Raw genomic sequence first — 24015 nt, forward strand, 5'->3', positions numbered from 1 at the left:
CTCTTCTATACATTCAAATGATAAATCTCATGTATGGCGCACTATCTAAGCTGCTTTAACCTGCTCACAGTGGCTGTGCATCTGCAAACCCTTCTTGTTCTGTCTGGCTTAATCAATGTCATATCTGTCATCACTGATGCTTGCTCTCTATCTGTGCTGGCATCTTGCAGCTGTTCTTCCTGGATGGATGGGGATGTCCCAGCACAGAGCCATAATGCCAAATGGATCATTCAGTCAAAAATAATTTGACTTCAGTTTCTCCAACCTAAAATCCCATAGTTTTCTAATGGCACTAGGATAGGCCTGGTGTCAAATTTTAGACTAAAAAAGAGACCCATCACATGGTGACTGTTTCAGAAAATCTAAAAACTATAAGCAACTATGAAAAAACAACAATATTGTCTTTATATTTAGAAACTCTAAGCAAGTGTAAAATTGGTTTTCTTGGAGTTTTTAACAGAGCTTGAATATGTTTTCCAGCCCTGGAATTTCTATGTGAATTTCTCCTGTAATTAAGAACTTAGGATAGAAAATATAGGCAAATTTTTTGATCCAGTCTGTATAATTCGAGAGCCTGTAACTTATAAAACAATTATTGAATGAAGGCTCAGTTTTTCATGGATTCTTGGAATGATCTGCATAGAAAGTATTGTCAGTGGAAATAATAATCTTGTTCTCACTACAGAGGCGCAGTTTTATCAAATATTAAAGAGTTCCTGAATTTGACTGAATTTAAAAAATCAGCAACTGATTAATAAAATTCCTACTGACCTGAGAAGGTACATTTTTTGGTGGCTCTATCCGTATAGACGGGTCCCATTCCCCAGGAGGCAGGACTGTCACTTGATCAAGGAATTCATCGATACCAGCAATTATATCATTTCGATCTTTAGCTTTATAGGCAACATCATGGAAAACCTGCAAGCAGAGACATATGTTTATATGCACTATATCAGTGTGGTGCAGTGTATATGCAACACTCTCTGAACAACAGCCATCACTTTTTATATCTGTTAAAAGAGGATTTACACTTAGGGACGGTTTACAGCAGCTTCACCTTTGGATTACCTGACAGGTGCTGCACAAACTAAATTTAACTGACTCATTTACGCTTATTCCAAACAGTGTGTTTGTAATTAAGTTCAGACTTTCTCTTTTCCACAGTTATGGTGGATGACAGCATAAGATCCAGACAGAAAAGGAGAGCACAGGGGCTGAGTAATCACCAAGAGCATGTCATTAAAGCTCTGAGCTGTACTTCACGCTGAGAAATGTTCCATCACTTTTGAAATTTGGTGAGTTCTGCTGGGCTGTGAATTTATGCAAAGTGCCTGCAGAAAGTCTGAGTATGACATCTGACTGACATTTACACCAATCTACCCACTTCTTCAAAACAGTAATGAATAAATACTCCCTTCAGAATGACAACTTGGTAATATTTCTCCCTTAGTGAATTCTTACCTCATCTGTCATCAGTGTTGCAATAGATCTCCCAATCTCATGATACTGAGGCCCTCTACCCAAGGGACCCAGGAGAATGAATAGAAACCTAGAGGCAAAATCACATCATTTTAATTTGATTTGTCAAATCAAATGTGGCTGACTTCTTTCTGTGATCTTGACCTAGTTTAGGCACATCATACTGTAGTGACCTTGTGGCAATCGGGACTTCAGCCAGTCCGTTGAGCAGAACCGCCGGTGAAAGGCGGACAAACGCCACCACTGGCTTGTTCAGGAATTCCAGCTCGCCAACTAACACATTGCAGGCCTCCGCTCCCGGTGGGATCTTCTTCATGAAATGAATGTCTATCTGAAAAAGGCCACAAAGAACAGTGCTTAATAATATCCTTCATGGTTAGCATAACATCCAAACAGGTCTCACAATAAGAATGGTTTAAAATAGTGGCACCACATTTTACACCTTACCTTCACAATAAGCCCCAAATGTAAGATATTAAATGACATTCAGACTAAATGCATTGAAATTGCCCAGGATTTATGTGTCAGAGGACATAACAGTCAAATTAGTTGCAGGTGAGTGAATGAAATATAACAAAACAGTGTTAAAAAAACAAATATTACTTTGATTTGTTGCATAATAACTCATAAGGCTAGGTTATTTTTCATTTCCAAGCAAATAAGATGCCTAATAGCATATAAAACCTGCTCCTGATGATAAAAATAATCCTCTTTCAGTCACTTTATCCTTTGTTGTTGGTAGTTTGTATTTTTAGTTAGTTAGTTTTTTTTAGTTTTTCTGTATTACTGGGCAGTTGCTAGTGCCAACACAAATAATATTCACAACATACACAGTAATGCATGTGCTGCAACCATTCAGATACCAAACAAATTCCTATTTCTATATGTGTTGACTTTCAAAAATAGTGCAATATTGAGAATTTTTAGAAGTTTTATACTAGAGAAATAATTATTCTTTGTATTTAAAGTAAATTATAACCTGCAGTTGGAAAACATATGTGTATTATTTTACAAGAAAAATTCTACTGTGAATGATTTTTGTTTGTTTATCTCAACCATTATAAAAGCACAGTGCATTTTATAACTGTCCCAGTGTTCCTGGCAAAGCACATGAAGCAGTTAATTCACTGACCTAGACAACAGGCTAAACTCATAAACATTATGCAAATGGTTTCAGTGAGGATTTTATTTTGATCATTGGTGTGTGTGGTTGTGGTTATTATCTGTGGTGACAGTCTTTTTTTATATACTTAACAGGGTTATAATCCTAATCCCTTACTAGATGACCTTTCCATTAAAATGCCAACAATGACACACAATAAAGTAATAGTCTGCTCAGAGTCTGGTATGACACACTCTTTTTCTCATATCTGATAGTGTTATGTATATGCTTATATTCACACTGGATTTCCAAGAAGTATCTTTTTATTGTTATTTTTATTGTCATTGTTATTTGCAATTACTATTTCAAGCATTAAATACATTTATGATGCAAACATTTTACTGGCACACTAATGCGTGTTTTTATTCTTTATATGTTGAGTAGTCTACATATGAAAATGTATAATATTTTGAAGAATTGGCATTTTTTTATATAAATGTATTGTATATAGCATACATAGAGCAATATATATACCTTCTAGGCTTTTGCACATATACTACACACACTATGCCTGCACCTGTATAAATTGTGTACCATACCTTGCTGAAGTCCACAGAGCTGTTATCTCTACTGATATCCCCTTTTCCATCTTGAACTGCTAACTGAGACTGGGAGGCGGTCAGCTGACCTGAACAGTCCAGACCAGATATTTAATTAGCTCAAAATACACATGAATTAATTTTATCTATAAGTGTCATAGATTTGGGGGGTTTTTGGGGGGGGTTTTTTTGGGGGGGGGGTTTTGGGGGGGGGGGGGGGGGGAATAAAAGCAGAAGCTAACAATTTGCATTCTCTTCATTAGGTACACCTTGCTAGTACTAGACAGGATCCCATCCATCCATCCATTCGCGTCCACTTATCCTTTTCAGGGTCGCTGGAGCCTATCCCAGCTGTTATAGGGCGAGAGGCGGGGTACACCCTGGACAGGTCGCCAGTCTGTCGCAGGGCTAACACACAGAGACAGACAACCATTCGCACTCACATTCACTCGCACATTCACACCTAGTGGCAATTTGGATTGACCAATTAACCTATCCCCACTAAGTGCATGTCTTTGGACGGTGGGAGGAAGCCGGAGTACCCGGAGAGAACCACGCAAACACGGGGAGAACATGCAAACTCCACACAGAAAGACCCTGGCATGATGGTGGAATTAAACTCAGGACCTTCTTGCTGTGCGGCAACAGTGCTAACCACCGTGCCACCGTGCTTAGACAGGATCCCATTTTGCCTTAAATACTACAGTATCGTGGCATAGTTTCAACAAATTGCTGGTAATATTATGCCAAGATTTTGGTTGATATTGATATGATATCGTCATACAGTTACTGTTGTCCATCCATGATGAGATTCTCCTGTTCCACCACATTCAAAAAGGTTCTCTGTTGGATTGTGATTAGTGACTGTGGAGGTCATTTGAGTACAATAAACTCTGTGTCATCTTCAAGAACCCAATTTAAGTTTATTTTAGCTTGGTGACATAGTGACCAACCGTCACCATGTCATAAAGACAATGGACACAGTCAGTAACAATACTCAGGTAGTCTGTGGCATTTAACAATGACCAGATACCAGAGGGCATAAAGTCAAAACCAGAAAATATCCTCCACACCATTACACCACCAACAGCAGCGATTTTTGAACCACTGATAAAAAGCAGGATGGAGCTATGCTTTCATATTGTTAATGTCAAATTCTCCCTCTGCCATCTGTATGTCGCAGCAGAGGTCAAAGTCCTCATAGCAGACCATTTTCCAGTCTTCTATTGTCTAATTTTGGTGAGTATGTGTAAATTCTGGCCCTGCTTTCCTGTTTTTAGATAACAGGAGTGGCACTCGATGTGGTTTTCTGCTGCTGCAGTTTATCTGCTTCAAGGGCTGACATATTTTTTGTATTCAGACATGCTCTTCTGCATACCTGGTTGTAACAAGTGATCATTTGACTTACTGTTGCCTTCAGAGCAACTCAGAGCAGCTCAACAAGAAGACAGGATATGGATATTTTCTCTCTTTCACACTCTGTAAAGGCGTTAGATATTTGTATGGGAAAATCCCAGTACATCAGCAGTTTCAGAAACACTCAGACCAGCCCATCTGGTATCAATCTTATTATTGTCACATTCAAAGTCACTTAAATTGTCTTTCTCTCTCATTCTGATGCTTGTTTTGAACTTCAACATGTCAATCATGTCTGTTGCTGCCACATGTTAACGAAAAACTGAACAGCTAATGATGGCGACCATCTGAGTTTATACTTTAACTGAAAACATAAAATCTGAACAAAACTTAGTAAATGATGAAGTATTTGAATGCAAATATTAATTATTCAATAAATTGTTAAAAGCTGAATTACTTCTGTTTTATTGTTCAGTTGGATATCTATTAATGAACTGCTTTGTAACTAGTTTCATTACGCTCCGTGGTCACCTACACTTATTAGCTGATTAATTTCATTAAATAAAGGCAAATGAGGATGATCACACAGAGATAAGTACAACTTTCTGGAGCAATTATTGATTTAAAAAATGAATTTCAGCAGTGTTGCTGTCTAAAAAAATCCATGCTCATCAACGTGATCACTGCCAAGCTGCCTGACAGGTTTGGCCTAATTTCTGTATTCATTAAACAGCAGGGTCAAAAATTAACACTAATTATAGTGTCTAATACACTCACAATACATGACGTGGAGCTTATCTCAGATTGTTGCTTTAAAACGGCCTGTTAAAATAAAACAACACTGAGAACACCCTCAAATGAGAAAATCTTTGAACAAACAGTTTGGTTTGTTCTGTAACTAATTTAGTGATCTGGGATTCTGGCAAACCTTAAGCTTATAAAATGTAGCTGGCAAAGATAGTGGAAAATAGAGCTTCCAGTTACTAAATTCAGCCCAAAATTCAATCAAATAGTTTTTGCACCATGAAGACCAATATTAACATTTTTTATACAGCCTATTAAACATTTTCTTTTCAATCTTCTCTTTAACTTAACTGTTTCTGTCTACCAAAATTATCTATTTTGAGTTGCCAGTCATGAGAGTTGCCAACATAAATCACAAGAAGCCTCTCTGCAATGTGTTTTTTGAGTAAAAGCTAGTAAAGGGGCAAGGGCATAGTGTATAAACCAGCACCTGTTCACTTGAGTGGGGCTGTGGCAGGTGGGTGGGCAGATTGTGGACAGAATGACGAATGAGCAAAAGATGGAAATATGCACAAGTTAAGACCATATGTATTAAAGACACATACACATATTGCGCATTCACAAATTATACACACTAGAACACTTCCAACAGTTGGTATAAGGCAACATGTTGTGACCACTTTAACTAAAGAGTGATTCTTTCTTTTTAGAATATTATTTTATAGGAGACAGACGCTTAGGTTTTCTCACCATTTTTATCCAGATGAAGCTCAGATGTTTTCCGGCCAATGTCAGCGATGGAGCGTACAAGTGGCAGGCGATTAGCCAGCTTCTTCTGGTTCTGGTGATGGTGCTGCTTCAGTAGTGTTTCACGCACTTTCTTTCTGAGCTCATCTCCCAGTGGTGAGTACAACTCCTGGTGGTCTAAGACCATGTCTAAGATAGACAAACGCAAGCTGATGCATTCAGTTTCTTGCACTTAAATCTTGAGCAAATGATTAATAAACCCATATTTATACATTGAAAATAGTTACAAATTTTCCCAAAAAGTAAAATTTCTTGAAAACAGAATTCAAGTCATTACCTGCAATCTCTTCAATGGTACTTGCCCTCATATCGAGCAGCACGGTGCTGTTGATAATGCAGCAGCGCAGCTCAAACAAACTGTGAAGAGACAGCGTTGCTACGTAGGGCTTGCTCCATCGTTCCCCTCCATCCTCAACATCCTCCTCAAACTTCAGCCACCTGCAACAGGAATTTGAGTTCCTGTCAGGAGAGGCCAACAGACCACAAACTGGCAGGCCATCTGTTCTAGCTGCAGTAACAACACTTATTCATTCTAGGTCCCTCTCTGCTCACGTATAAGTCATATATTTCTCTCTAAAATGTACTTTTTTAGTCTCCTTCTTTACTGCTTTTCTTTAGTGTATATCTCTTTAAATAACATGTCAGATTTACCATGTCAACAGAGATCCATAATCTTTGATACATACAAGAAAAGACATCTTAACATCAACAACCATTGCAGACATAAATGAATTTAAAAATGCGCCACAATTGCAGCTATGAATTGCAGTTACTTAATTTAGTGAACACAAAAACATCAGTGTAAGTGGATATTTTTAATCAGAGCTTTCAGCGAGGACCTTGTAGATAATGTGTCCATGTTGACAGTACCTGGCACTTTCCCTCCACTCCGAATCCTCTCCTTCCCTCACACAGATCTCATCCATCTCCGTGAAGAGATCATGAGGAATGTGCTCCTCATCATCATCCTCTGTACCCAGCAAGAACTGCACTCTTTGGGACGGAGTATCTAGAAACGCAGTGGATTCAAATAATTGGTACAAACTGAGATTAACTGTAGCCAAGATCCTATGGTTATTACAAAGTAATAACTAGCTGCTTTAAAGCAATAATGTCTGTACCATAAATCGGAGACTCTCTACCCTCCACCAAGGTGCGGACTCGCTCCTTGCTTCGCCTCCTGCTGTACTTGTTTCCATGGTGGCGGTGCCGGCGATGGCTGCGGTGTCTGGTACTGCCCAAAGGGACGTGGACCCCAATGTAGAGAGTCCTGTGACCTGGGGACAAACATGATTAAAGACTATAAAATACACTCACTCTGCCCAGGTTAAATGCTACTTCTGTGTGTTAATCCATTCATCCTGCGTATTTTTATTTTATTCGAACGCATGGCTCAGACAGATAAGATGTAATCACGTAATGGCTACTGCCGCCAGGCCACACTGAGCATTAACTCGGGGTCAGCAAGGGGCAACTTCCAAGCCTGAAAAATGAAAAATGAAGCACCAAAAAGGTCAACGGCGACTCGTGGCTTCCATCCTAAATAGTCTAAATTTAAAAGCATGTTTACAGTCTGATGTTTTGAGTTGTGTGAGTCCTTGTGTTTTGTTTCCCCTCATTGTGTTTTATTCCATCATGTTTCCCCAGCCCGTCACGTCTGTGCTCTCCCTCGTGTTCCCTCGTGTTCCCTCGTGTTCCCTCGCTCCCTCTCGTCTGCCTCTCCTCCACTCCCACATCATCTTTCGTGTTTTATCGTGAAGGTCCCATGTTTTCATGTTCATTCTGTTCAGTATAGCTTCCCCTATCTCGTTATGATTATTCGTGTCAGCCGTGTTCCCCGTGTGCTCCCAGGTCCCTCTTTATCTTTCTGTGTATTCATGTCAGAGTCTCCCTCAGTGCTGTGTTGTGTCCTCCCTCATAGCTGTGTGACCTCACTGTGTTTCCTGTGTGAATTAGTATTTCCCGGTTTAGTTTTGTATTGTTGTGTATCGCCTTTTTCCCACTCAGCAAATAAAGCTGTATTTTGAGTTTAAGCCCTGTTTCCAATAGTTTGCTTTTGGGTCCTTCTCCTGCCTGCTCACAGCCGGTTGACTACCAGAATACTAAAAAGCACAACCAGACGCACTTCCACAGATTGGACACAATCGCTACATTGGTGTAAAACTGCAATCAGCAGTGTCTGTTTGTGTTTAACAATTTTTAAAAAGAAACTGTGGTTTGAGAAGATTATTTTTCTTTGACCTTTTTGCTCAAACATTTAGTCATCAGATATTTAACAGCAGATAGTTCTTTGCATCCACAGATTGCAGAAAAACCACAATAATCCAGTGACACTTAAATGGAAAAGCCTTCTTTATCTGATGTATTATTAATTATTATTTCAGCCCAGTTCATCGTGATCTCTTCAGGCGCCTGCAGATTTCTGTGTAACTATTATGTAATGCGCTAATGTCATACTTGGTACATAAAAACGTTACCTAACTCGACAAGCAGTTAAGTCATTAATGATACATGAACCAGAATGAATCTGTGTCCAAATTAGCTTAAAACAGAGTTGTGAATATTAAAGCAAGCATACTGTATGCCTGTTACTTCTTATTTCTTCTGCTTCTGCTTTAGTATATATTTTTTCCAGGTGTACTGTAAAAATGTATTCCCTTTACTCCTTAATGACAGATGGGAAGGTATCGACTGTTTGCTCCTCCTGTAACATGTCAGCATGCCCCTGATCATAGCAGGAGGCAAACTGAGTGCTAGAACTGAATCTTGTGTCTGATTAGCTTCACCTGTTTTTAGTGGTTTCTAGTATCTGTATAACTGCAGTAAGATTTTGGTTTGCATTGAGTCGAGGCGTGGAGGGTTAAAGGTTTGGCGGCCTAAGGATCTGGTTTTGTTGACTTCAATGAGTGATGACTTCCAGCTTGCACTGGCGTGATTTGAAGCTGGGTGTGAAGCAGATGGGTTGAGAATTAGCACCTGAGTCGATGTCTGAGGCAATGGTTCTCAGTTGGAAAAGGGTGGAGTGCCCATTTCAAGTTAGTCAAACAATAATGTAGACTGTATTTTGGATAAAAGCTGCAGGTTTTGCCTTTTTCACTTTCATTTTGTAAAATGCAAAAATTAAATGTAACTTTGCAAAACAATAACAAAAATAAATACTAAAAATTATTTAAATGGCATTAATTATATAACTGAGAATACTTTAAGAAGAAATGTTAGGCTGTCGTTATTATTATTTTGTTTATATATTTGTTACTTACAGTGAATTATCAGGGAACACAGAGAGCATGAGGTAGTATGAGAGTCTTCTAAATCAGTTAAATGTATTTCTATAACTTTCTGACTTTGTGTTATATGTTTTCTTGCAGTTACCTAGTAATGAGGTAATACCTGGTGATACTGGGCCCTCTGTGAATTTGTGATGCCTCACTGTTGATTCATGTCTGCTTTCTTTTTTATCTTTTAAATGCTAACCAAGCCTGAGTGGTAGCAGGTTATATAATCAGATTTCAAACTAGACAGGATTATATAATCAGATTATTTTTAAGTGATAATAGGCCCTTCTTAGATTTGAGGGGGAAAATGTGCATCAAAATTATAACTACACTGTCAAAGATTATTCAGCTACATGTTCATTATGGAAACAATTTGCCAGGTTGCCAATTTTCTTAGTTAAACAAAGGAAGAAGAAACAAGGGTTACATTAAAATAATAATAATAATAATAATAATAATAATAATAATAATAATAATAATAATAATAATAATAATAATAATGACCATTTTAAAAAACAAAACAATAAAACTGTAATAAATTAATGGAAAAGTTTTTTTGGTTGGTGGATTTGTAATACTCTAGTACGTAAAATGCATATTAATTCCACTGATAAATATAGATGACTATAAATATTGTGACCTGGTCCATTTTAGCATACGGTGCAATATATTGCATTATTTATTTTGCGATAAAATTACAACAGTACATTTCAAAGTAATCCAATGATTGTACTGTACAGTATATGTACCGTCCTGCTTACAGCTACACCTCTTTTCTTTATAGTTTGCTGTGAAAATTGTACCATGTAACCATAAATGGACAGTATATAAAACAAAAACAGAATTTTGTTTCTAACAAGCTTGAAGTTCAATCATTTTACAGCCACCTTTGTTGTATTTTATTTAAATAGTCTTCAGGAATCGTTCATCAGGCTACCTGTAGGTCAAATGTATTTATATAGCACTTTTTTTTAAGTTGGTGAAATCCAATATATACAAAAGATAATAAATTAAAATAATAATAAGATTTACATGTGGGTGCCAGTTTAGTTCAGTGGGTGAGCAGGTTGCATGCTACAGTGGGATGCAAAAGTTTGGGCAACCTTGTTAATAGTCATTATTTTCCTGTATAAATTGTTGGTTATTACATTAAAAAATGTCCATTAAATATATCATATAGGAGACACACACAGTGATATTTGAGAAGTGAAACTAAGTTTATTGGATTTACAGAAAGTGTGCAATAATTATTTAAACAAAATCAGGCAGGTGCATAAATTTGGGCACCACAAAAAAAGAAATATTTGGTAGATCCGCCTTTTGCAGAAATTACAGCCTCTAAACGCTTCCTGTAGGTTCCAATGAGAGTCTGGATTGTGGTTGAAGGTATTTTGGACCTTTCTTATTTACAAAACATCTCCGGTTCATTCAGGTTGGATGGCTTCCGAGCATGGACAGCTCTCTTTAACTCACACCACAGATCTTCAGTAATATTCAGGTCTGGGGACTGAGATGGCCATTCCAGAACGTTGAACTTGTTCCTCTGCATGAATGCCTTAGTGGATTTTGAGCCGTGTTTCGGGGCGTTGTCTTGTTGAAAGATCCAGACCCAGCGCAGCTTCAGCTTTGTCACTGATTCCTGGACATTGGTCTCCAGAATCTGCTGATACTGAGTGGAATCCATGTGTCCCTCAACTTTGACAAGATTCCCAGTCCCTGCACTGGCCACACAGCCCCACAGCATATACACTGAACAAAAATATAAACGCAACACTTTTGTTTTTGCTCCCATTCCCCATGGGATGGACGTAGAGACCTAAAATTCATTCCAGATACACAATATAACCATCCCTCCCAAACAGTGGTCACAAATCAGTCCAAATGTGTGGTAGTGGGCACATCTGCCATATTGAGATAATCCATCCCACCTCACAGGTGTGCCACATCAGGATGCTGATCTGACATCATGAGTAGTGCACAGGTGTACCTCAGACTGCCCACAACAAAAGGCCACCCTGGAATGTGCAGTTTTGTCTCACAGCAAAATGCCACAGATGCCACAAGCAATGAGGGAGCGTGCAATTGGCATGCTGACAGCAGGAATGTCAACCAGATCTGTCGCCCGTGCATTGAATGTTCATTTCTCAACCATAAGCCGTCTCCACAGGCGTTTCAGAGAATATGGCAGCACATCCAACCGGCCTCACAACCGCAGACCTCGTGTAACCACACCAGCCCAGGACCTCCACATCCAGCAGGTTCACCTCCAAGATCGTCTGAGACCAGCCACCCAGACAGCTGCTGGAACAATTGGTTTGCACAACCAAACAATTTCTGCAAAAACTGTCAGAAACCGTCTCAGGGACGCTCAACTGCATGCCCGTCGTCCTCATCGGGGTCTTGACCTGACTCCAGCTTGTCGCCGTAACAGATTTGTGTGGGCAAATGCTCACATTCGATGGCGTCTGGCACGTTGGAGAGGTGTGCGCTTCACGGATGAATCATGGTTCACATTGTTCAGGGCAGATGGCAGCTGAGTCCCAGTTCTTGCATGGCCAGCACACTCACCGGACATGTCACCCATTGAGCATGTTCGGGATGTGCTTGACCGGCGTATACGACAGCGTGCACCAGTTCCCACGAATATCCAACAACCTCGCACAGCCATTGAAGTGGAGTGGACCAACATTCCACAGGCCACAATTGACAATCTGATAGACTCCATGCGACGATGTGTTGCACTGCATGAGGCAAATGGTGGTCACACCAGATACTGACCGGTTCTGGGTCCCCAGACCCCCGATAGCGCAAAAAACTGCACATTCCAGGGTGGCCTTTTGTTGTGGGCAGTCTGAGGTACACCTGTGCACTACTCATGATGTCAGATCAACATCCTGATGTGGCACACCTGTGAGGTGGGATTATCTCAATATAGCAGATGTGCCCACTACCACACATTTGGACTGATTTGTGACCACTGTTTGGGAGGGATGGTTATATTGTGTATCTGGAATGAATTTTAGGTCTCTACGTCCATCCCATGGGGAATGGGAGCAAAAACAAAAGTGTTGCGTTTATATTTTTGTTCAGTGTAGAACCACCACCATATTTTACTGTAGGTAGCAGGTGTTTTTCTTGGAATGCTGTGGTCTTTTTCCTCCATGCATAACGCCCCTTGTTATGCCCAAATAACTCAATTTTCGCTTCATCAGTCCACAGCACCTTATTCCAGAATAAAGCTGGCTTGTCCAAATGTGCTTTAGCGTACCTCAAGCGACTCTGTTTGTGCTGTGGGCGGAGAAAAGGCTTCCTCTGCATCACTCTCTGTGTAAAGTGCGCCGAATGGTTGAACGATGCACAGTGACTCCATCTGCTGCAAGAGGATGTTGTAGGTCTTTGGTGCTGGTCTGTGGGTTGACTCTGACTGTTCTCACCATTCGTCGCTTCTGTCTATCCGAGATTTTTCTTGGTCTGTCACTTCGAGCCTTAACTTGAACTGAGCCTGTGGTCTTCCATTTTCTCAATATGTTCCTAACTGTGGAAACAGACAGCTTACATCTCTGAGACAGCTTTCTGTATCCTTCCCCTAAACCATGATGGTGAACAATCTTTGTCTTCAGTTTATTTGAGAGTTGTTTTGAAACCCCCATGTTGCTACTCTTCAGAGAAAATTAAAAGAGCAGGGAAACTTACAATTGACCCCCTTAAATACTCTTTCTCATTATTGGATTCACCTGTGTATGTAGGTCAGGGGGTCACTGAGCTTACCAAGCCGATTTGAGTTCCAATAATTAGTTCTAAAGGTTTTGGAATCAATAAAATGACAACAGTGCCCAAATTTATGCCCGTGCCTGATTTTGTTTAAATAATTATTGCGCACTTTCTGTAAATCCAATAAACTTCATTTCACTTCTCAAATATCACTGTGTGTGTCTCCTATATGATATATTTAACTGACATTTTTATTGTAACAACCAACGATTTATACAGGAAAATAATGACTATTAACAAGTTTGCCCAAACTTTTGCATCCCACTGTATATGTCCCGAGTGCAGCCGCAGGGAGTCATGTCCGACTCGTGGCCCTTCGTAGTGTGTCTTTCCCCAGTGTTCTGTCTATTTTCACTGCTACACTATCCAATAAAGTCACAAATGCTAAAAAATTAATTAATTAATTAATTAATTAATTAATTAATTAATTAATTAATTAAAAAGATTTAAATGTGTCTGAGCAGTGCAGATGTGTAGTGTAGTGGTAGATTATTCCATAGATGTAGTGCTGTGCTGCAAAAGCGTGATCACCTCTCTGTTTTAATCTAACAGAGCAACTGGTTAGATAACCTCAGAACTCTTCCAGGTGTTTAAGTGTGAAGTATTTCAACAGACATTTCAAAGCTTTTCTTTCAATGTTGATTGCCATTGGTTCTGTTCTCTGTCAAGATGATCCTACACTGCTTCAGCAATATTGAGGTTCAGGCTCTGGGGAGGCCAATCCATGACTGATGGTGTTCCACAGTGTTTTTCTGTCCAGGTATGCTTGTACTGTACTGGCAGTGCGTTTGAGACCATTTTCATGCTGTTAATCAGATGCTTTCCTGATGTTGCTGCATGGTGGATCAAAGTCTGCAAACTTTGACAGCACTTTTCCACATTTATAATTTCAGTATTTTTAACGAGATCCCCAACTCAACTGGCTGAAAATGTAGCTCTAAACTTTGAGAGTGCCTTCAACATGTTTTACAGATGCCTATTATGACCTCCCCTGCACATACTAATGATGATTTGAACCAAAAATTCAATTCACAAGACCTGTTACACTGATTTTAAGACCAATTCTTGTGTAATTTAACATTCCTTGGTCTTTTCTGCCTGTTTCTCTTCCTTAAGAATGGATTCTTGACAGCTATACCCTTCCAGTGAGACCACTTCTGAACATTAAATGGACCAACTGAAAGGCCAGATCAGTCTCTGAGGTCTGTTGTCGGTCTTTGCTGCATTTTTTGGTCATGATTCTCAGATACGGCTCTAGATCATTTTTAGGCCTCCCCCTGTTGTCTTCCATTTCTCCAGTTTTTTCAGATTTTTTAAAGAAACACTGCAAACTATCCCAAGATATGCCAAGTTTTTTATGTTTTATAGCTTTAATAGTATTTGGGGAATCATGCACAAAAACACTATTTTATATGTCAAACTTTGTTATCTTTGGCACTTTTTATAGATTCAGCTAAAGAAATTTAAACAACTGATTTGTTTTTGTGACAAAATGCCTAAAGATACTATTTCAAACTGGTTCTTTACTAAGTTGTCTATTATGTGTAGACACAACATTGGTTCACCCCCAGAGTTAGGTACCAATTTTACTTAGGTTCCTTTTTTTAATGTTTCTGAAAATTGTCAGGCATAAACACTGAAAATAAGTGTAAATGCAGTAAATGTTGTATCTCCTTGTGGAAGTATAAAACAGCAATCATGGAGAGCGAGACAGTAGAGGAGAGAAAGAGATAGAGAGAGTCTGTGTTTGTACTCGAGTCAGCCCACTCAGTTCACTGCAGAACAACACAGGGTTGCATGTATATACAGTGTGCTCTGGAATGACTGTTGAAGCTATTCCTAGATGCTACATATATGGAAAAACACAAGTAATTAATTAAGCTATTCTGTTATGAATATTGTTGTTCTGAAGCACTTTACAGTAACATCAAACTGTTTTTCAGTTCAGTTTATTTTTGATTTTATATTCCACTTTGGTTTCATAGAAATGTATATTTAAAGAAAGAGTGTAATTATTTTTACTATTATTTATATATTGAAAGAATACTTCTACATTAAGTATGTATGTGCTGTTTTAACATAAAACACACAAATAAAAGAGAATACTCCCGTTTACCAATATATATATGTCAAAAATAACTGTGATAACGTGCTAAACAAAATAGATTTTTAAGCTCCAACCTGCTAATTGTAATTCACTTTCACAGAAAAGAGAATCTGTAACGTTTTGATCATCTGTTTCTGCAGATATAGACAGTGCTTGCTCCTGGCCTTTAGTGGCCCAGAGATCCCACAGTTTTTGTCTTTGTTTCGATTGTCCGTGTTTTTGGGCAATTGTTAAATTTCTAATGCAAACTCAGCTCACGCACAGTTTCTGCCTCCCACTCTGCTCTTATCTTTTAACTGTAAAAAAGCTGTCAAGAGGAAAGCAGCAGTTGGGAGGACAGAGTAGGCGGTCTCAGCTGCAGAAGCCTTTTCACTCTTTGACACTTTTGGTATTTCCCAGCACATTGTGTACATCCACGTACCTTCAAGATCTTCTTGCTCAAAGTTGGTTCTCTGCTCGGACCGCGTTCCTCCTCTGTCCACCACCGCTTCATCGTCATTTCTCTGTTAGACACGCAAATGCATGCACAAATACAAATTCAGCATTATGAACATCATTCTAAAGCACACTCATACAGTGTTACACCAACAACTGGAAGAAACATCATCCTGCAATATGCCGGCGTATCCCGACTCAACATAGCATGAAATAAAATGTTTGTTGACCTGGTGCTCCCTTGCAGAACATTATGAACAAACACATTATCCAACTGAACGGTGCAGCTGCCATGGAAACTAATTGCACTTTTTTATCTTGGAAAGGAAAGAGTATGATCTTAGTCCAAACAGAAAGCTTCTCACAATGCGAACAATAATTTACCCACCCACAAAGAAAGTTTTACTTTTGTTCAAGATGTCTCCTTTGTGGTGACTTGGAACTGAGTTCAAAGGGAGAATCACTGTTTGATTTAATTTGATCAAGTAAGCATTCCTCCTAACTGGTTGTTTATGTTAACGAAGCACATTACAGTTCATAGTTTATCCGTTGTTCAATGTCTTATAACAATACTTCACACATTCCAAATAAATTACCCTCTCTTTGTTAAGATATTATATTTGTTTGTTTGTTTTTTTATTGCAGCAAGAACAGTTTTATGAGTAGATACAAGTTTAAAAACTCCGAGTCCTGCAATAACAATTACAAATGAAGAGGTTAGGTAACTTAAGGACTGCTCAAAAATTAAATTATGCTCAATTACACTTTTAGTCTTATACCTTACTAAAGTAGCTTTACATAGTTCCCTGTTGACCCTCAGTTCCTCCTCCTCTGAATCAAGCTACACTCTCCCTCACCTTTCCCTTCAATCCGGCTTTTCTTTTAATTGGCTGCCACTTGAAAATTTAAGTCTTGAACAGCAGATGGGTGGGGATGTTTCTGCCATAGCTGAGTGCTTCAGATGACTGTTTAAGAAATATCGCCTCTTCCTGACATCATACAGAGTTAAATGTAAACAGAAAATGGTGCAACTGAGCATTTAGAGGAGTCTGAAACCCAAGAATTTACCTCACTGTGATTACTTGAATATCCATTATTATTTCAAACTTTTAATATGAGCAAAAACCTTAGCAACAATTTAAATATTAAAATTATGAAAGAAAACACAAAATAGCATATTAAGACCCTTTCAAGACTGAGCATTTCCTACATCCTCCTGTCTTATTAACCTGCAGGTTTAAAACCATTCATACTGGACATGGATTTAGATGATTAGATTCAGATCTCAGAGAAAACCGGCAGTCTGTGGTGTGAAAGCTTATGTAATACTTGTGAAAGATAATGGAAGTGAGGAGGTGGTAAAAGGGATTCAGAAAACCTTCAAAAATCATTATTTGTCATATGAGAACAGATAGAAACCCAGTGCTTTTACCTTTTCTTTAAAAAATATTATTTGAATTTGGATTTATAAAAAAATTCAAAGCGTTGAAGGATTACACAGATGAACACCAACAGCATGAGCACTTACAGCTGAACTCTGTGTGCTCATCTGATGGATGCATAACCACGGTACAACATAAACAAGGCGCAGGACAGAAAGGGCAAGTTTGATGTAGAGTAGGCTGAGGTCACTGACTACAACAAAACACAAAGCCCGCTCACTCCAGCTTCATGGTGGGTGGAGAGATAAAACGGTATTTCTGTCCCTGTGCTTCATGCAGATTTGTACAGGAAGTTGGCAGTACACATATTTCCTGACATGTGTCAATGTGCCAAATAAACTAAATACATGCACAAATCTGTGAAGTATTATAATGAATCTTAAAAAAATGAATTTGCACTTAAAAGATTGTTACATTTCTCAAACTCGTTCATCCAGAAACTACAACAAGAATGGGTATCTTAACAAAAAATACCAGAATCAATAGAGCCATGTAACAGGTAACAGAAGTCTACAACACCCTAAAAACTCAATAATTATTGTGTTTATAAGCATAAAGGCCAAAGTTTAGCACAAAGGTTTTTTGCAGGTTATTCATTCAGTGGGCTTAGACACATTAAACTAAAATCTAAATAGACAGATTTCTTTAAAGCAATTTTTTTGATTGAAGCACTAAAAAAAATACATTTATACATAAAATAATGAGGAATGCAACAATTTCACTGCCATTCATGGGTCTGATATTTAAATATGCTGACTTATCAGAAGTAGGCACTTTGCTACGTTGGTGTTTCTTAGTCCTGTCACAGTATTGACCAAAAGATTGAAACTCCTTTACATGCTTTGAATCTCTTGATTTAAAAAAAACCCACCAATATTAACACAGTCAATATTTTTGTCTTGATAGCTTAATACCAGCTTTTTCCGTGAGCCATCTTAACCTCCAGTAGACCGTCAGAGCATTACGATAATGAAGGGCACTGCTGTTTACAGCTGCAGAGCCACATGGGCATGCCAAGCCACGAGGCTGATGCTGTTAATCTGTCTACAAATGCACAGCTACGGATCAACATCCTGCTCAGATTAAAAGCCGGCATTTATTACTAAAACACCAGCCACATTAGTCTGTGAGATGGTATTAATGTGCATCATGTTAATGATAAATGGCAATATATGTTATTCATTGTAGGAATGTTGTATACACTGAAGCAGTGCACTATGATGTGTCTATAACCTCTATTTTGTGTGGTTTGTATGGGTTTACTGACTAAAAAGGGTGCTAAACTATAAACACAAAAACCACTGATATACTGTTGTCACCTTTTAAGGAAGCTGGGCTCACGTGAGAAAAAGATCTGATCAATAAATACTATGTCAATGTGACAATCTGAAGTTTTAAAGGTGGCTATTTGAGCTTGCTTTGTTTCTTATGTGAAGCACCTTGTAAAATAAGGTTAAAAAGTCCTATATAACTAAAGGTTATTATTCATATTATTACTATTGTTATCACTTCAATTTCAGTTATAAACTGACTGGTTCCTATAAGCACATTTTACACCTGAAGCATTTAGCTCTTAAGAACAGATGCAAATATTAAAAAAACAAAAATAGTTACAATGTTGTATAGTAGTCTGATTACTTTCCAGAAACCACACCCAATGCACTCACAAAGACAGCTACTTTCAAGACTAATGATCAGCATCCACCCAGTAAAATCATGTTAAAGGCTGCTGGCACACCACACAGCTGAAGTGATATCACAGGATGTGGCACATACTTGGATCTGATCCCTACAGATGGCTGTGGCAATTTTGAATCCATCAGTGGCAGCGATATCATTAACCGCACAGGCTTTCATGTGGCACAAAATGTACTGTAATCCTTAAATGTTTCTGCTTCGAACTTCAACATCCTGTAAGAGGACACATTAGCGCCAAATCACTTTTTAACCAGAGCTGCTACGTAAGGTGTTTTGCAGCTCTGACCCCTTATTTTTGGCAGACTTTAGGTCTGCATCCATCCCCCAGCTGCAAAAAATGTTGCACTTGCCAGTTTTTAATCGGGCTTTTCCACTGATTCTGGACACACTGAAAAATCTCTGCAGCAAACTTGGGTTTTCAGCAGAGAGAAACTTCACATCAATAAAACAGTTCACATCATCAACATAAATGCCTGGCGTCATGAGCTGTAGCCTACCTGATTGTTGAAAAACCAAGGTGCCTGTTCGTTTTCAGACTGCATGAGCTCTCCCTTAGTGTCCTCTGCTATTTAATCAGTAGTGACTGAATGAAAGACAGTGTAGAAGCTGAGCTCCTGCTGCCCAGCTTCACACCATGTCTGATAAATGCTGATGCCCTTCTGCTGTGTCAAACAACTGTAATTTGTGATCGAGCATCTATCGACAGTGCCGCCACTCTGTCATCATGAGATTATCGCTGTGACATCATCAATGCTGCACAGCAGATAAACCTTGGTTTATATAGTGTCTCCTCTCTGCTTTGTATGTATATAAAGTAAAACCACAAGGTCATTGTGTTACACTCAATCCTCTTGGAGTGTTCTGCTGATCCAAGAATGAACCTGTTATCTTCTTTCACTTATGATATAGTGATAATCAAATGCAAATGATAATCAATGTAACTTTTAATAATAATGGATTGGATTTATATAGCGCTTTTCAAGGCACCCAAAGCGCTTTACAATGCCACTATTCATTCACTCTCGCATTGACACACTGGTGGAGCTTGGAGGCAAGCTACGGTTGTAGCCACGCTACGGTTGTAGCCACAGCTGCCCTGGGGCAGACTGACATATCGTGCCATCGGCCCCTCTGGCCAACACCAGTACGCAGTAGGGTAAAGTATCTTGCCCAAGAACTCAACGACCAGGACAGAGAGCCCGGGGATCAAACCGGCGACCTTCCAGTTACAGATACGCTTCCTAACCCCCTGAGCCACGGTCATTTTTATTGGCAAGTTCACCCTAACGGCATCCATCTAAGGTGTAAAACCCAAGGAACAACTCACCAGACTTCTTCGCCCAACTGAGGATCCAATGGGAGAACTGGCCTGAAAAGACATAAAGTTGCAAATAAAGTTTATTTAATAAAACACTAAATCAAATTTTTAAAGTTGAACATTTCCAAAAGCTCAACTCAGTCCTTAAATTCTTAAAACTCACTGAGTTCTGTTCAATTCTTAACTGCTGAGTGACTTTTAAGGTGAGGTTGTGACCTTACGTTTCAAAGCCAAATCTATATTTGGCTCTAAAAGTCGTATTAGAGGGTCGCAACTCCCAGCATTCAGAGAAATGGAAAAATCTGTTTTCATAATAACAGCCAGCAGATAATGACAACAAATCTCCACTAAAACGATCGGACGAGACCAATGAACACGGGTCCTCCTCCCTCTGTGAACATCCTCTATGAGATGACTTCTCCAAATGACATGCTCAAGCAGAATTTGAATGTGTGAAGACTACCTGCTTTTATTAGTGCAACTTGTAGCTATGCCTGATTTTACATTAACAAGATGAAAGTTATAATATATTTACATAATATGATGATAAAAAGTCACTTCTGTCAGAATTATGATGTATTAATAGCAACACAGCTGTCACAGCAGGGATTTACCTTACATTTGCAAAATGTTATAGCATGTTACAGCATCACTGAATTAACACAGCATCATACTGAAATTTAAAGGAGTAGCAATGAAAGCCTCCCAATGTCTGTTTCAATTCAGAAATTTTACCATCATGCCTCTGGAGATGAAGTTACATTTTGGCTCACTAAAAGGATGGATTCAATAAAATATTACGAGCTGACATACTGCCATTCCTCTTGATTGGAGTGGCAGCGTGCTTTCAGTAGATCCCTGCAGGTGAACCACAGCTCCTCAAAACTCCACAGTTAACTTAATTATTTAACCATCTGAGAGCCAAACGTTTTGAATCTGCTTCCCGATTTCTTTTTTTTTCCTGACTCTTTTAGCAACATCTTTTTTACCAGTACTCCACGCAGTACACGCACTAAACTTGACACTAGTCCTGAAATATTAATGTACATTAGTAAATATTTGTCCCAAGACATCAGTTTCTGTTTACCGATGGCAGCAGCGGCTCTATCTGAGCACCCTGATCCGCAGTATCCATGTTCCTCTCTCAGCAGAGCAGCGTATCAGAGAGACGGAGCAGAGACCTCCGGTGCGTGTAATCCTGTCAGGTGTAGCGGTAACTGAGCTACTATCACATGTTTATATCATCGCCGCTCTGCAGCTCGCTGATGATTAGCGCTTCTCTGACGCGCTGCCTGTTCATAAAAACCACGCGCATCTCTGCCAGCTGACGCGGACGCGTCACTCTTAATATGTTTTGTCTTTTTTTTTTCAGGCACAGAGGAAAGACACCAATTGTCAGGAGATATCAAACTGTTTCCCTCCTGTTTGTTTCCAGTTTATGTCCAATTATTAGGCTACATATTCCTGTTTCAGTGTGGCTTCCAGTACTTTATGGATAAATACGAATAGCTTCATTTTTAGGCTGCAGCAGAACTCTGAGCTCTGTCTGGCCCCCTCCCCCATGCGCTACACAATATCTTACTTAAGACCAAAAAACGGGCATGAAACTGATTTAGGCCTACACACTGAAACTAGTCGCAAGTTGATTTAAATATTTAAAATAACGTTGATGATCATTTATATTTAACATTTTGAGAGTTACTTTTTCTTCTCGCCGGAGAGATCGTCGTACAAGCAGACGTGTCTTCTGGGGGATCCTGAAATGTGCGTAAGAAAAAGGAAAAGCTGTGAGTCTGTTTAGGTCTGTTAAAATTGGTGGCACTCGGGTCAAAGTCCTACCTTGATAAATACAAGATATTATGTTATTTTGTAATTTAATATGTTTGTCCATATGCTGCTAGGACAAGTGGAAGAGCAACAAAAACATACACGACAGTTTCCATTGGGGCTTGTGGTTTTGTGCCCGGTGTTGTGCCAAAAAGGGATTTCCGATGTTTCTCCGCTTTTTCATATTCGTTTTACTTATATAGGCGAATAGACTTTAGTGAACACGATATACAGAGGAGTTAGATGTAAAATAAAGAAATTACTTGTGCTGTTGTGTTACTGTTAGAACCAATCCAGTCCTTTTTGGTCACTTGAAAAATCTTCTTTTTTAATATGTCATATTTGTTTCAATTTCTGCTACCTTCTGGCCAAATCACTGTAAAAAAAAAAATATATATATAATAATTTAAAAAAGACATTTGTAATGTCCATGACACATTTTAATTGGATAAATAAAGGATATGTAAAAGTCACTTTGCCAAAAAAAAAATATATATATATATATATATATATATATTTGCACTTTCTGCTGCAAGAAGAATATTGTTTGTGGCTCAAGCTGACTTGATATCATTCATGAGGGATACATTTCACATATATTTTACATATTTAAGCCAATAAGTAATTTACAGCAGTTTAAACCCAAGCAATCACGTTTTGGCAAATACTGAAAATCGCTTTTTGGCATAAAAGTACCCATCATGCCCCACCCCTTCTTAGAGGACGGGGTCATCTCAGCCGTGGGTCATCCTCCAACAGAGTAAATGATTTAAAAGAAACAAAACTGCTGCTTTGTATTAAAGTAGACGACATGTGGAGATGAACAGGCTTTCGCAGAGAGCGCGTTTTCTCCAGTGCCAACAGATACAGTTTGCATGTGATTTTTGTTGTACTTTCTTCAGCTTGTGTTCGGGGCCAGTGTTTACAAGACTGTTTGTCAAGTTTGTCAGAGCTTGCAGAAAACATTTGAGTCTTTTGAACAGCATGGGTTCTTTTAACTGCTACAAAAAATAGTAAAGCACCACCATCTGGTGTAGATCACCATCCACGTGTAGTTGAATCCAGGGGAAACTCACAGGATGCCCTTACTTAACTCATAAATAACGAATCAATCTTCTTTTTTTTTTAATGAAAAAAAATGAAGAGGAAAAAAAGAGAGAGTTTTCTTACAGGTTTTGTTGCCTCTGTGGTGACCTAAAAGCTCTGGACCACATATTGGAGGAGTTGTTTGATTATAAAACCTGTATTCAGTTATCGCCATCTGCTGTTTATCCCAGGGAAGGCCTATAGCTGACAGTATGAGGAGCTAAATGCCACATCTCATATTGACAGCTGTGAGCGTCTCCTTCACACGACAAATTCCAATTAAGTGCACACTGAGTTTGTTCAGCATCCGTTTTAATTAGTATCTGTTCTTATATAAATTTGAAAAAATGGATATTAATGTTTAATAATTCCAATAAAATCCCATGATTAAGCATGGTGGGTCATTTACACGGGAATTTAACGAAAAATGTGCTATTTATTGTTTATTGAAAAAACAATAAATAGAAAAATGTTACCTCATTATTAAGCCTGTTTGCCTGTCTTCTGTTTTCTCTTGGTGTCTTCTGCTCCTCTGCACACTTTCACATATAGTCAAGACTCTTTTAACGTGTCATTTCCTTTGGGTGCCAAACAGAGAATTTGTCAACCTCACAGTTTTTCAGTGTTTGAAACTATGACCAAAAACAACAAAAGTTTTCACTCTAAAATCTTTGGCAAACATGCTGCAAAACGAATCCAACCAAATGTTGTAGGAACAACTCTTACTGTTGAGTCAGACAATGAATAGGCCAACGAAACAAATGAATACCGATGAAGTCTATAGCGCCAATCAAAGACTCACATTTTGTTCCGTTGTATTTAATTTTAATTTATTATTCTTTTTTTTATAATTTTACTTGGCTGTAAAGTTTGTGCCGTGAAAGTCTCATCATATCCCGAGCCGATCAATGGATCCAGAAGAGGACACGATGTCCATCTGAAAATAAATATCTTTGGAAGCTTCCTGTG

General features: G+C 38.7%; 1 protein-coding gene across 1 annotated transcript in view; it reads right to left on the bottom strand.

Moving 5' to 3' along the window:
• Positions 1–21581, bottom strand: part of slc4a10b (solute carrier family 4 member 10b) — a 31226-nt gene extending 9645 nt beyond the window's left edge. The window contains exons 1-11 of the mRNA XM_026144993.1: positions 21221–21581; positions 20143–20184; positions 15662–15743; positions 7209–7364; positions 6958–7096; positions 6365–6525; positions 6031–6216; positions 3181–3269; positions 1653–1810; positions 1462–1549; positions 772–918 (exon numbers count right to left, since the gene is read on the bottom strand). Of these exons, the coding sequence (XP_026000778.1) occupies positions 772–918; positions 1462–1549; positions 1653–1810; positions 3181–3269; positions 6031–6216; positions 6365–6525; positions 6958–7096; positions 7209–7364; positions 15662–15743; positions 20143–20184; positions 21221–21268 (1296 nt within the window). The 5' untranslated portion in view covers positions 21269–21581. The remainder of the gene's footprint in view (positions 1–771; positions 919–1461; positions 1550–1652; positions 1811–3180; positions 3270–6030; positions 6217–6364; positions 6526–6957; positions 7097–7208; positions 7365–15661; positions 15744–20142; positions 20185–21220) is intronic.
• Between the last annotated feature and the right edge of the window lie 2434 nt (positions 21582–24015).

This window comes from Astatotilapia calliptera, chromosome 16, assembly GCF_900246225.1.
Source record: "Astatotilapia calliptera chromosome 16, fAstCal1.2, whole genome shotgun sequence".
Classification (NCBI taxonomy): Eukaryota; Metazoa; Chordata; class Actinopteri; order Cichliformes; family Cichlidae; genus Astatotilapia; species Astatotilapia calliptera.